At 60.7% G+C, this 12,042-nt stretch overlaps 1 protein-coding gene across 2 annotated transcripts; it reads left to right on the plus strand.

Annotated features, from left to right (window-relative positions):
* The first annotated feature begins 1,460 nt into the window (after window positions 1-1,460).
* AGPAT2 (1-acylglycerol-3-phosphate O-acyltransferase 2) lies at window positions 1,461-11,492 on the plus strand. Of its 2 annotated transcripts, XM_075439610.1 has the most exons (7): window positions 1,461-1,685; window positions 5,893-6,026; window positions 6,538-6,713; window positions 6,916-7,011; window positions 8,655-8,727; window positions 9,644-9,755; window positions 9,883-11,492. In XM_075439610.1, the coding sequence occupies exons 1-7, from the start codon at window positions 1,498-1,500 to the stop codon at window positions 9,890-9,892; spliced, it is 789 nt and encodes a 262-aa protein (XP_075295725.1). In that variant the 5' UTR covers window positions 1,461-1,497; the 3' UTR covers window positions 9,893-11,492. The 2 variants fall into 2 exon arrangements, with proteins under 2 accessions (XP_075295725.1, XP_075295723.1); XM_075439608.1 differs by having other exon boundaries at window positions 9,644-11,490.
* The last annotated feature ends 550 nt before the right edge of the window (window positions 11,493-12,042 follow it).

Raw genomic sequence — 12,042 nt, forward strand, 5'->3', positions numbered from 1 at the left:
CACCATGAAGGACCTAAATATCCCCCACGACGCCATGAGGGGACCCCCAAAGACCCCACAGGACACCATGAAGGGACCCCCAAAGAGCACATATGGCACCATGAAGGACCCCCAAAGAGCCCACATGGCACCATGAAGGACCTAAATATCCCCCACGGCGCCATGAAGGGACCCCCAAAGACCCCACATGACACCATGAAGGGACCCCCAAAGAGCACATATGGCACCATGAAGGACCCCCAAAGAGCCCACATGGCACCATGAAGGACCTAAATATCCCCCACGACGCCATGAGGGGACCCCCAAAGACCCCACAGGACACCATGAAGGGACCCCCAAAGAGCACATATGGCACCATGAAGGACCCCCAAAGAGCCCACATGGCACCATGAAGGACCCCAAGCCCCCTCATGGCACCATGAAGGGACCCCCAAAGAGCCCACATGGCACCATGAAGGACCCCAAGCCCTCTCACAGCACCATGAAAGACCCCCCAAAGACCCCACATGGCACCACGAAGGACCCAAAGCCCCCCCACAGCGCCATGAAGGACCTAAATATCCCCCACGGCGCCATGAGGGGACCCCCAAAGACCCCACATGACACCATGAAGGGACCCCCAAAGAGCACATATGGCACCATGAAGGACCCCCAAAGAGCCCACATGGCACCATGAAGGACCTAAATATCCCCCACGACGCCATGAGGGGACCCCCAAAGACCCCACATGACACCATGAAGGGACCCCCAAAGAGCACATATGGCACCATGAAGGACCCACAAAGAGCCCACATGGCACCATGAAGGACCTAAATATCCCCCACGGCGCCATGAGGGGACCCCCAAAGACCCTACATGACACCATGAAGGGACCCCCAAAGAGCACATATGGCACCATGAAGGACCCCCAAAGAGCCCACATGGCACCATGAAGGACCCCAAGCCCCCTCATGGCACCATGAAGGGACCCCCAAAGAGCCCACATGGCACCATGAAGGACCCCAAGCCCTCTCACAGCACCATGAAAGACCCCCCAAAGACCCCACATGGCACCACGAAGGACCCAAAGCCCCCCCACAGCGCCATGAAGGACCTAAATATCCCCCACGGCGCCATGAGGGGACCCCCAAAGACCCCACATGACACCATGAAGGGACCCCCAAAGAGCCCATATGGCACCATGAAGGACCCCCCCGCCCCCCACAGCACCACGAGGGACCCGAAGCCCCCGAAGCCCCCCCACGGCACCATGAAGGACCCCCGAAGCCCCTCCACGGCACGACGAGCGGACCAGAACCCCTCCCCACCGCGCCATGAGCGCACCCACACCCTCCCAGCACCGCGAAGCCACCCCGCGCTCCCCCCGCCCCGCCGCGCCCGGCCCCGCCCCGGCTGAGGGGAGCGGCGCGCGGGGCGGGGCGGGGCCGGGCCGCACCGCCCCCATAAGGCGGGAGCAGGCGGCAGCGGCGGCTCGGGCGGGCCGGGCCGGCAGCGGGCATGGCGGTGGGGTGGCTGCTGTGGGGCACGGCGGTGCTGCTGCTGCTCCACGTCCTGATGGAGCTCAGCCCCGCCGTCAACTTCGCGCTCCGCATCGGGTTCTACTACCTGCTGTGCATCGTGGGCTCGGCGCTGACGGCGCCCGTCTGCCTGCTCGTCAACGGCGGCCGCACCGTCAAGAACATGAGGTGGGCTGGGGGGGGCGGTTTCGGGCCCGGCGCGGGGGCCTCGGGGAGGGGGATGCTGGGGGCCCTTGGCTGTGGCCTCGCCTCTGGAGAGCCCCATCTGGGGACCAGGGGCCTGGGGGGTGTGGGGATGGCGGTAAGCGGCTGTGCTCCGGTGGTGGGACGCCTTTTGGGGACAGCTGTGTGACAGCAGGGTGTGTTTTTCATGCTCTCCTACGAGGAGAGGCTGAGGGAGCTGGGCTTGTTCAGCCTGGAGAAGAGAAGGCTGAGAGGGGACCTTAGAAATGCCTCTAAATATCTGCAGGGTGGGTGTCAGGAGGACAGGGCCAGACTCTTTCCAGTGGTGCCCAGCAACAGGACAAGGGGCAACGGGCACAAACTGAAGCAGAGGAAGCTCCAGCTGAACATGAGGAAGAACTTCTTCCCTCTGAGGGTGACGGAGCCCTGGCCCAGGCTGCCCAGGGAGGCTGTGGAGTCTCCTTCTCTGGGGATATTCCAGACCCGCCTGGACGTGGTGCTGTGCCCCCTGCTCTGGGTGACCCTGCTTGGGCAGGGGGTTGGGCTGGGTGACCCACAGAGGGCCCTGCCAACCCCTACCATGCTGGGATTCTGTTTGGGGTTTGTCCCGCTCCGGGGGCAGGGGCTGTGCCAGCCGGCCGCCCTCAGCCCGGAGCAGGGAGCGCAGCGGTTGCCTGGGGCACGTCAGGCCCTGCTGCTGTTGGGCCTTGCTGTGTGTGTCCTGGGGCTGTGGCTGAGAGCTGCCCCGCTCCAGCAGCCCGTCTCCAAGCGAAGGCACGTCTTCAGGGCAGAGCTGGGCGCTTCTGCTGGCAGCACAGGAGAATTTGGACTCCTCACTTTGCTCTCCCATAGGTATCGTCTCACCTGCTCTGACCACCCGTGCCCAGGCCAGGGGGTATGGGTGCGGTGGAAAGGGGGAGGCTGTGGCATGAACACATCTGAAGGTTGGGCAGCGTCTCGGCTGGCGAAGCTGGACTTTGCTTTGTGGTGCGGCTCCGCAGGGCGGAGGCAGCGGGCACAGGGCACTGACGTGCTGCCTGGCAGGCTCTGCCCTGCCCGCCCGAGCCTGTGGTCTGCGAGCCGCTCTGGTGCTGCGGCCGCAGGGACTGGAAACAGCAGTCTGCTCCCGGATCTCCAGCCTTGCTGTCTCCAGCCTTGGTTGCCTTGGCTCGCTCGGGAGCGGTTTTCCGATGCAACAACCAGCTTTGCAGCTAGGGGAATTTATGATGTCAGTTGCAGAGGCACTCTGGGGTTGGGTTTTTATTTTCCTCCACTTGTAAAACTTTGTAAATCCCCTGTAAACTTAAAGGAACTCTTTGGGAACAAGAATTCCTCACACTGTACAACTTCCTCACTGTGAAACTCCAAGCTGTATTTTGGCCAGACTCGCCCTTTTCCTGTAACTGAAGTCCCATCATTTCCATGTATGAGCACTGGCTGATGGTCCTGATGGTGTATGCCAGCCCTGGGGAGGTCTGTGGCTGAGGTGATCCAACGAGCTCCTTATTTCTACAACATCCCAGTCTGCTTATTTCTGCTTGGGGAAGGGGGCTGGAGCAGGACATGTGCTTGTGGACAGACAGCGATAAAACAGCGTTGCTGCCTGGCGCAGAACACCCCGTCCTCGCTGTGCTCCTGGCTCCAGTGCCAAGCTGGTGTGACTTGGAAGAGGTTGCGCTCTGTGTCTGGTAGAGATAGAGCTGTTTATCTAGCGGTGAAACCTCTTGCAAGAGCTTCCAAGCTGGTAAGCACACTTCATTAATCCTTGAAAATCGGAGGAGGCTAAAAAGGCCTCTGTCACAGGCTGTGGAGCAGAGCGTGTGAAGCTGGGGGCTGCTGGCTTTCAGACTCAGGCTGTTATGGATGCACTGAAAAGGCACATTCCCTCTCATTTCCCTGCTCTCTCCTTGCAGCTGGCAATAAGTGCATCAGATTTACAGCTCTCCGCAGCTGTGACTGCATCAAGGCAGGATCATTCATACCAGCAGAGAAGCTGGGAGTAGGACCCATCAGCTTAACCCTGTGGATGATGTGGCCAGCTCAGCAGGGCTGCCGGTCACCTGGTTCTTCTTCGCTTGCTCTGAGCTCTGCCCCTTTGCCTCTTTCAGTTGCTCAGGCCACATCTTGTGCAAGGAGACGCTAGCTCCTTGCTGGCAGGAGGAAGTTGGATGGCTGCTCTTGAGTAATGTGTAACCAGTCTCTCCCGGCAGCTGTGGTGCGGTGTGACTTGCAGAGCAGTGACCTCTTTTTTGGTTGGCAGTCAGAAGGGAGGAGAAGTGGGATTTAGGTCAGTCTGGTGGCATGGCATCCGCCATGACCTCACCGTTTGGTGTCACCCTGCCTTTCTGCTCCTGGACTGCACTCCCGTCACCTCGGTGCGGGCCCGTGGTGCTCGGGAGCTCTGCAGCCCTTGCACCTCCCCGTGCCCTTTCCCTGGGTGCGGCTCTAACCTTTGCAGCAATGTTGAATGACAGGGACTGATAGCAGTGGTGTCACTCGGCTGTGTCACCTGCGGACACTGGCCTGGCGTGAACCCCGGTGTCAAAGATGACATCTGGCTGGTCCGCATGGCGCGGCACCCCACGGAGATACGAACTGAGCAAGCTGGGAAGGGTCACGCTGACAGAGCCCTGCAGTTGAAGAGCTGGTGGCAGGGCCAGGGATACTTTTGGAGAGCAGATGCTGGGAGCTGCTGCCAAGCCAGGATGAGACGCTGGCAGGGCGCTCCCCTCCTGCCCTGGATGGCAGGGATGCTTCCCAGGCTGAGGGTGCTGCGCAGCTCTCCAGCTGGACCCTGTGGTGGGGGAGAAGCTGACACTGTCCTTTGTGCTCCTCCTGCAGGGACGAAATCTCTGTCCTCTGCCAGGGAGAAGGTGGGCCCTGAGGCAGGGCGTCCAGATGTTTGCTGGAGGGCAGGTCAGCTCCCGAATCCGCTCTAGGGGAGAGTGGAGCAGAGCTGGTGGCTGCTTCTGGGAGCTCTGTTCATGTGCAAGCTCTTCTGCCTCGTGTCCTGGCAAATGGCTGCTCCCCTGCCCAAAATAGCCCCTGTGCGCTGCCAGCTTCTGGCTGCGTCCTTTGGCCGAGTTGGAGGGTCCCCAGCTCCCACCTGTCTGGGGTGGCATGAGTGGGCCTTGCTCCCAGGGGCTGGCAGGGTCTCAGCCAGCGAGCCTGGGCTGGGTGCGCTCAGCGAGGGCATGACAGCCTGCTCTGTCGGTGGCAGGGCTGAGTGGGGCTGCTGGTGTCTCCTGCTAGCTGGGCCCCGGCCCTCGGGCGCAGAGGGAGAAAGCTGGGAGCTTTGTGGCCAGACCTGCAGGTCCACTGGTGAAGTGAACTGACAGGCAAAAGCTGTTTGCGTGGAGGTGGGTTTGCTGGGGGCACCTGGCCTCTGCCAAGCTGAGTTTGCTGCTCGCATCCTTCATTGTACAGGGAAGTGTTTCTCACCTGCATTCTCATTCTTTTTTGACCTCCTGTGGAGTGATGGCACCCTGTGTTTGTATTGTTAAGCAGCATCTTCCAGCACTGCAAGGAGCAGAATGGGCAGAGCCTTCCTTGGGTGGCGGGTGTGCAGGCCCATACCTGTGTGCTGGGCAGTGGCAGCTCTTAGAGGAGCCGCCTGAGCAGCCTGTGGGGCTCTGCTGATCGCAGGAGGAAAACATTGGTGGCATCAGAGCAGACTGAGGCCACAGCACAGGGGGAAACAAACAGCACTGGGTGTATGGGACTGGCAGCAGGAGGAGTGGTCCTTGATCCAGCGATGAAACCAGCAGCTCTTTGTCCTGGACTTGGGAGGGATTCCAGTTTGCCCCCTGTTTGCAGGGCTCTTATAGCTGCGCTAGGCTGGATTTGCCTCTTCCGAAGAGCTCGTGGTGAGCCTGGTTGTGAGCTGATGGTGTCAGCTTGCAGGAAGCATGGACCATTGAGTTGGGCTGTACGGGCTTCAGAGTTAGTCGGCTTCCCCCAGGCTTCCAGTAAAATTCCCACACTGGGAGTGGACAGGGCTTAGTGTGCAACGGAAGCACCTTGAGCATGTGGGGCCATGCAGGACAGACACCTGGGTGGACCATGGGGCAAATGAGACTGCAGGCTCTCTGTCCAGACAGAACTGCTCTTGTCTCCTTCCACCCGCCCTGGGTATAGCAGACCCTGTCACCTCCCCGCTGTGCTGCTGTCTGACTGCTCTTCTCTCCTGTAGAATCATCAAAAATGTGGTCAAGACCTTCAAGTATTTCTTTGGCCTGAGGTTTGAGGTGAAGGGACTGGAGAACTTCAATATGGAGGGCCCTGCTATCATTGTGTCCAACCACCAGAGCATGCTCGACATGATGGGTGAGAAGCTGGTGGGAGGGAGGGAGCAGTTCTCTTGCTCACTGTCAGAGAAATCCTGCTTCTGTCTCCCAGCCAAGCCGCCCCCTGCCCCGGCCGGTCTGTGCTACCGAGCCAACTGATCCAGCTCTCTGTCAGTGCTGGCTGCAGGGGGGGGTCTACCCTTGCTCTGAGGACCCCAGGTGCTTCTCAGTGCCCTTCTACATCCCTGCCCCGCTGCCGGCCTGGCACGCATGTTGGTGCCAGGCATGAGGGGTGGCCCAGCTGGGTACCCTGGGGCCGAGGAGTGAGCTGTCGCTTGAGGGGTCTTGCTGTGACCTGCAGCCACCCTGCCCCTGCCATCCTGCCATGTGCTGAGTCTCCTGCTCCGCTGATGGCAGCAGAAGCCGGCAGAGAAACAAAGCACTGGCTTGTCCCTGGTGCTCCCCTCCACACCTCGGATTGTCTCACTTGTCCCATCCAAGTGCAGGCAGGGAGGGTGGCTGCTGGGTCTCACCTTCTGCCATCACGTTAGGGCTGATGGAGATCCTGCCCGATGACTGTGTCCAGGTGGCCAAGAAGGAGCTGATGTACGCCGGCACTGTGGGGCTCCTCATCTACCTCGGCGGTGTCATCTTCATCAACAGGAAGAGCACCAGCAGCGCCAAGATGGTGATGGCGGAGGTGGCCAAGACTATGGCAGCTGACAACGTGAGTGTGACTGTGGCACTTGGCGGTGTGGTGTGCATCTGGGTGTCCTGGGGTGGCATGGACGATGTGGAGCTCCTGGCACTGGCTCACCTGGAGTTGCAGCCACTTGCAGCTCTTGGCAAGGCTGGCTAGGGGCTTGGCCAGCAGGAAGGGAGCACTGCAAGTGGATGGCTGGCGCAGGGCCTTGTTTCCCCACGTGCAGGTGAAGGTGTGGGTGTATCCAGAGGGCACGAGGAACTGCACCGGGGATTTCCTGCCATTCAAGAAAGGAGCGTTTCACCTTGCTATCCAGGCACAGGTAACGGCGCTTCGCTCCTGGGTGGGGACTCTGAATGCTTCTGCAGTGGCATTGCAGGCCAGTCACGCAGTGGTGTGGTTTATTTGCTCTCGAGTGAGCTGTGTTCTCAGCTCACAGCTGAGCTCCTCGGCTAAACCACCATTAGGTGTCACAAGTGCTGCTCAGCAGGAGCAGAGAGCCTTTTCCATCCCTGGCAGGAGGGACTTGACCCCTGCGGATGGGTGGCTGCAGGCCGTGGAGAAGCTGCCTTGTCCTCTCTCAGGACTGCCCCAGTGCTGTGGTCCCGGTGTCCCATCAAGGGCAGAGCAGGGGGACGGGTATGCTTGACCCCTGAGCAGTGCAGCATCTGTGCCTTGTTCCCAGAGCACAGCTGCAGCACCGAGCTTGCTTCTGGTGGGGGGCCCAGCGGGTGCTGCACCCCATGAACTCGCCTGGGGGATCCCAGAGCTGATGGCATTTCTCCATCGCCCAGGCTGAACAGCGTAGTGTTGGTTGTCAGTGCTCACGCTTTAGAGCAGCATCTGGGCTTCCTATGTGTGGAAATAGCTGCTCCCTCCCCGACAGCCATGTGGGACTTCTTGGTAGGTTTTAAACATCCCCTCTCTCCAAAAGGAGAAGATCTGTGAGCAGTTAGTGGGGGAGCAGACAAACAGCTCCTTGGCGTCGGACGGCCAGAGCTCCTGAAGGAGCAGCAGTGCTTGCCCCCGGTGAGCTGGGGACACTGCGAACCTGGCTGTGCTGCTGGGACCCGGGCGGTTGCTGGAAGCTGGGCCACCCTGCTCGGCTCCCAGGTGCTGGGGACTGGGTGCTGGACAGGCAGCGGGGAGGAGATGGGTGCTTCGCCTTCCCGTGCACGCTCTGCCTTGCTTCTCAGCACTGGGATCACTGAGGGGAAACTGCTTTCACTAGAAGAGGTGTTGGAGCAGGGATCCTGGGGAAGGGAGGAGGTGCCAGGTCTCTTGCTGGGTTCAGCTGGCCAAGCCCAGGGTGTAGCCTGTGTTGTGCTGTCCCCATTCCTGCCGGGGTGATGCAACCAGGACAGGGCTGGCGGCTGCTAGAAGGACAGGACGTCAGTGGAAATGGTGCCCACACCGCTGCCGCTCCCCCTGAGTCACCAGCTGTGATTGTCTGTGGGATCAGTGCTGAAATAAGGACTCTGCCTGCCCTCCTGGCTGTGTCGCTGCCTGCCTGCAGCTTCCCTGGGAGCAGTTTGCAACCGGTGACTCCTTTTCTTAGAAGCTGCAGGCACACCAGCTGGCCTGCCTCAAACGTGTCCTGTACAGCACGACAAGGCCTGTCAAAGCAGGCATCCTCCAGTGTCTGCAGGTCAGAAAATACCAGAGTTTTGAAGTCTGGCTTGGAATGAGGAGTCCCGAGAGCCAGTGCTCGCCTGAGGCTGAAGTGTAACTTGGCCCTGAGTGCCTTGAATGTCTCTGAGCCTGCGGTTGCTGGGGAGTGGTTTCCATCCCACTTGAATCCTGACTGTCCCAGCCTTTGGAAGTGGGTCTTGTTTGTGGGGGTGTGTGTGCCCTGCACAGCTGAGAGCCAGGTCAGCTCTGGTGCATGGGATTCGCTGCTTATCCCTGGCCTGCCCTGAGTTGCTGCAGTGCAAGTAACTCCTCTCTTTCCTCTTCTTCCCCAAGGTCCCAGTGATCCCTGTGGTGTATTCCTCCTTCACCAGCTTCTATAACCCAAAGAAGAATCTATTCACATCAGGTACCAAAGAGCCCGAGGGTCTTTACGGTCACTCGGAGGCAGGGTTGATGCCATACCCACATGGAGAGCTGGTTCACAGGGTGTGGGAGGGAAGCGGGGCTGGGGTGAACGGGGGTCATTGCTCCGGGAGATGTGTGGGGTCAATTCAAAGTACTTGGCACCAGAGCCGGGGCTGGCTTGACTCAGGAGAGAATGTCCTTGAACAGGGTGAGGGGTGTTTTCAGTGAAAATTGGACACTGCCTTTCCTTCTCATAACTGGCACAGCCCAAGTCATTTGGTGAGGGCTTGGGGGAAGCAAAGCGTTGCTCTACCTCCTGACCTTTCAAAGCGGGGACCTCTCTGCAGGCACGCGCAGGAAGCTGGGCATACCAAAGCTCTGAAGTCTGTCAGTACAAGCGTTGGGCAGAAAGTTGGCTTGCAGTCAACTTGGAGCAGCACCTCTCATTTCTGGGAGGAAGCCACGCTTGCCGTGCTCCCTGCCTGCAGCCAGCCAAAGGTGGGAGGGTGGAGAGCAGCAGATGGAGGGGGCATCTGGTGCAGGCTGTGCTTGGCACGGCCCTGGAGCTGAGTGGGTCCGTGGCTGTGGGCTCCCCTGCTCTCTTGGCTGGCAGGTGAGGGCAGAGCAGCGACACCAGCCTTGGAAAGGGGCAAGCTCTGCCTGGGGTGTCACTTTGGGGCACAAGTAAAATATTCTGCTTGACACAGCTGTTAGAGGGCAGGGTCTAAGCCCCAGAGCAATCTCTTGCCCCAGAGGCAAGTGCAGCCTGCGCTCTGGGGATGGGTGCCTCGAGCTCTGTGAGGGGATGAGGGCTGTGCTGGGGCGGTCCAGGGTGAGGGGAGCAGGGGACCTGGGAGGGCAGAGAATGGTGCTCCTGTGGCACGTGGGTTTCTTACAGGCTCTTCTCTTGTTCCCAGGCAAAGTCAAGGTTGAGATTCTGCCTCCAATAGAGACCAAAGGCCTGACATCAGACGATGTCTCTGAGCTCACCAACAGATGCTTTCACACCATGAGGGAGACCCTCTTCAGGTTGTCAGGCCGTCCAGGAGGGGCAAAGGGCTCGTCCTAGATGCTTCTGCAGTGGCGTCACCGTCTGGCGGTGGCTGAAGGGACCTGTCTGTTGCCAAATGCCGAAGGAACTTCTCTTCCTCTGCAGTGACTTCTAACTCTGGGAACACCATGGACTGGCACACGCGGGGTGTCGAGCCAGCGCTGAGGTTCCTCATTGAGTGGATTTATCTTATGGGTTCGTTATCTCGCAATGAAACATCTGCTCCTTTTTCTGAATTTCTCAGGCATCAAACTTGTGCTGCCAAAGGGCTCGGTGACTGGAGAGGTGAGTTCCCCCCGCTCGGGCAGCTGGTGCGGGGTGGCAGCGAGAACCTGGCTGGAGGTTGGGCTCTGCCTTGCGTGAGAATTCCTGCAGGCTCCGCTGGTGCTGGCCCTGTGCTCTCCCAGATGGAAACCACCAGGCAGCAGTTTGTGTCTGCACAGCCTTGATGGTGCTCGAACAGGGCTGAGAACTGGGTGAAAATCCAGGCTCTGTCTCCTTGGCAGCACTGCGAGCGTGGTGTCCTGCCCGGGCAGCCCGGAGCGCTGCTGTCCAGCACGGTGGATCTCACAGATGGTCTCTGGGGCAGGGCCTGTCTCCTCGAGAGACGCCCTTGGGTCACAGCAGCATCTTCTGCTGGGGCTTTGTGTTGCCCAGGTGCTCCCAAGCCAAAGATTTCACTTCTGTAGAAAGCACCTAGGGCCAGCACCCTCAGCTGGGCTGCAGAGAGGGAGTTGTGGGGCCAGTCAGCCTCATAGTGTCTCTTCGGCCCGATGGCCTTGTCTGGCCAAGTGTCCTTGCTCGCTGAGGGCTGCAGCGGTGGCGAGGGAAGCTGCGGTCTCACCAAGCCAGCGTGTGTCGTCTGGGAAGAGCTTAGCTGAATGCTGTCCAGCCGAGCTGGCTCGGTCGTCTGCTGAACGAAACCTCATGCTGGTTTCTACCATTCTGAGCCACCAGCTTGATCGGTAAAAACAACACAGATCTGTTGGAGCCCTGGGCGAACGCGTCCGTGGGTGTGACTTGGTGGCACGCTTCTGCAGGCCGCGTGTGACCTGTGCCCGGGTTGGCTCAGAGCTTCCTGGGCGCTGGGAAGCTGCGCTGCCGGTTGCTCCCCGCTGCCGTTCCGCCTCGCCGCAGCGGGGCCCGCAGTGCTGGCTGCGGATGTGAAGGGCTCTGCTGCTTGTTGTGGTGAGCGGTGGCCGAAAGATGGTGCCTGTCCCGCGTGTCTTTGTGCGGATCTCGGGGCTGCTGCTCGACAAGGCTTGTGAAACTCCGGCAGAGCCGCAGGGCTGGGTGGCTGCAGCCGTGACGGGGCTCGGCAGGCTTCAGCTCGCCCTTGGGGGAAATGGGCGCCTTCCCCCATTCGGATAAAGGGGGGTTCCCCTGTGCTTTGGGGTGACGGAGCGGCAGGGCTCCCGGCTCCGTCACTGGGAGCTGCTGGGGTGTCGGTGACCTCTGTGAGGAGCAGGGCTGGGGCTGGTGCATGCATCACTGTGACTCGGTGGCTCTCCGGTCATGGCGCAGGGTGTGTGACCTTGGGATAATCTGCCAACACAGCCTGCTTTTGCAGCGTGTCTGGGGCTGCCTCGGTGGGAGCATGGCCCTGTGGCACTTTGGGGTGACAGCCTCAACAGGGAAGGGCAGGGGGGTCCCGGGGAGCCAGCAGGCCCCGAGGGGGGAGCCTTGGGCTGGCTGGTCCCGGTGGCGTGGGGGGCTGTACTGGAGGGGCCTCACAGCACAGACTCGGGGGTCAGACCTGCCGAGGGACAGGTTGGGGTGGGGGGACGGGAGCCGAACCAGCACTGTGAGAGCGGCAGATAAGGGGCTGTCGTGGAGGTGAAACCCAGGAGGGCCCGTGGGGGGGATCGTGACATCTGCGGGGTGACTCCTGCAGGTCCCTCCCTGGGAGGAGGGAGCGGTGCCTGTGTGGGGGGGTCTGCTGCTCGCTCGTAGGGGGGTTGAGAACAATGTTCTGTGCTTGAAAATAAATCCGGTCCACCTGTGGTGGTTGAAATAAAGGAGACTCCTGGTCTTGTGTGGAGCTGGGGGAGGGGGCTGAGCCTCCAGCTCTTGCAGGGGTGGGTTTGATGACTGAGGGGGCAGGGCAGGTCCTTGTCCCCCCCACCCTCCGGTGTCCCACAGGCGGAAGGGCTGTGCTTCTGTGCCCCAGCCTCATGCTGAGCCACAGTCACGGGGGACAAATGCCTGCAGGGACCTGGCGCAGGGCAGGGGGGAGGTGGTGCCCGTGTGGGTGGGAGCCTGGGT

Source organism: Opisthocomus hoazin, chromosome 19, assembly GCF_030867145.1.
Source record: "Opisthocomus hoazin isolate bOpiHoa1 chromosome 19, bOpiHoa1.hap1, whole genome shotgun sequence".
Classification (NCBI taxonomy): domain Eukaryota; kingdom Metazoa; phylum Chordata; class Aves; order Opisthocomiformes; family Opisthocomidae; genus Opisthocomus; species Opisthocomus hoazin.

What these genes read in the sequence shown, in the direction of transcription:
- AGPAT2 (XM_075439608.1), top strand. Translation starts at nt 1,498, where the DNA reads ATGGCGGTGGGGTGGCTGCTGTGGGGCACGGCGGTGCTGCTGCTGCTC. An exon ending in CGCACCGTCAAGAACATGAG is followed by an intron (nt 1,686 to 5,892) that starts GTGGGCTGGGGG and finishes TCTCTCCTGTAG; the next exon opens with AATCATCAAAAATGTGGTCA. An exon ending in AGACTATGGCAGCTGACAAC is followed by an intron (nt 6,714 to 6,915) that starts GTGAGTGTGACT and finishes CCCCACGTGCAG; the next exon opens with GTGAAGGTGTGGGTGTATCC.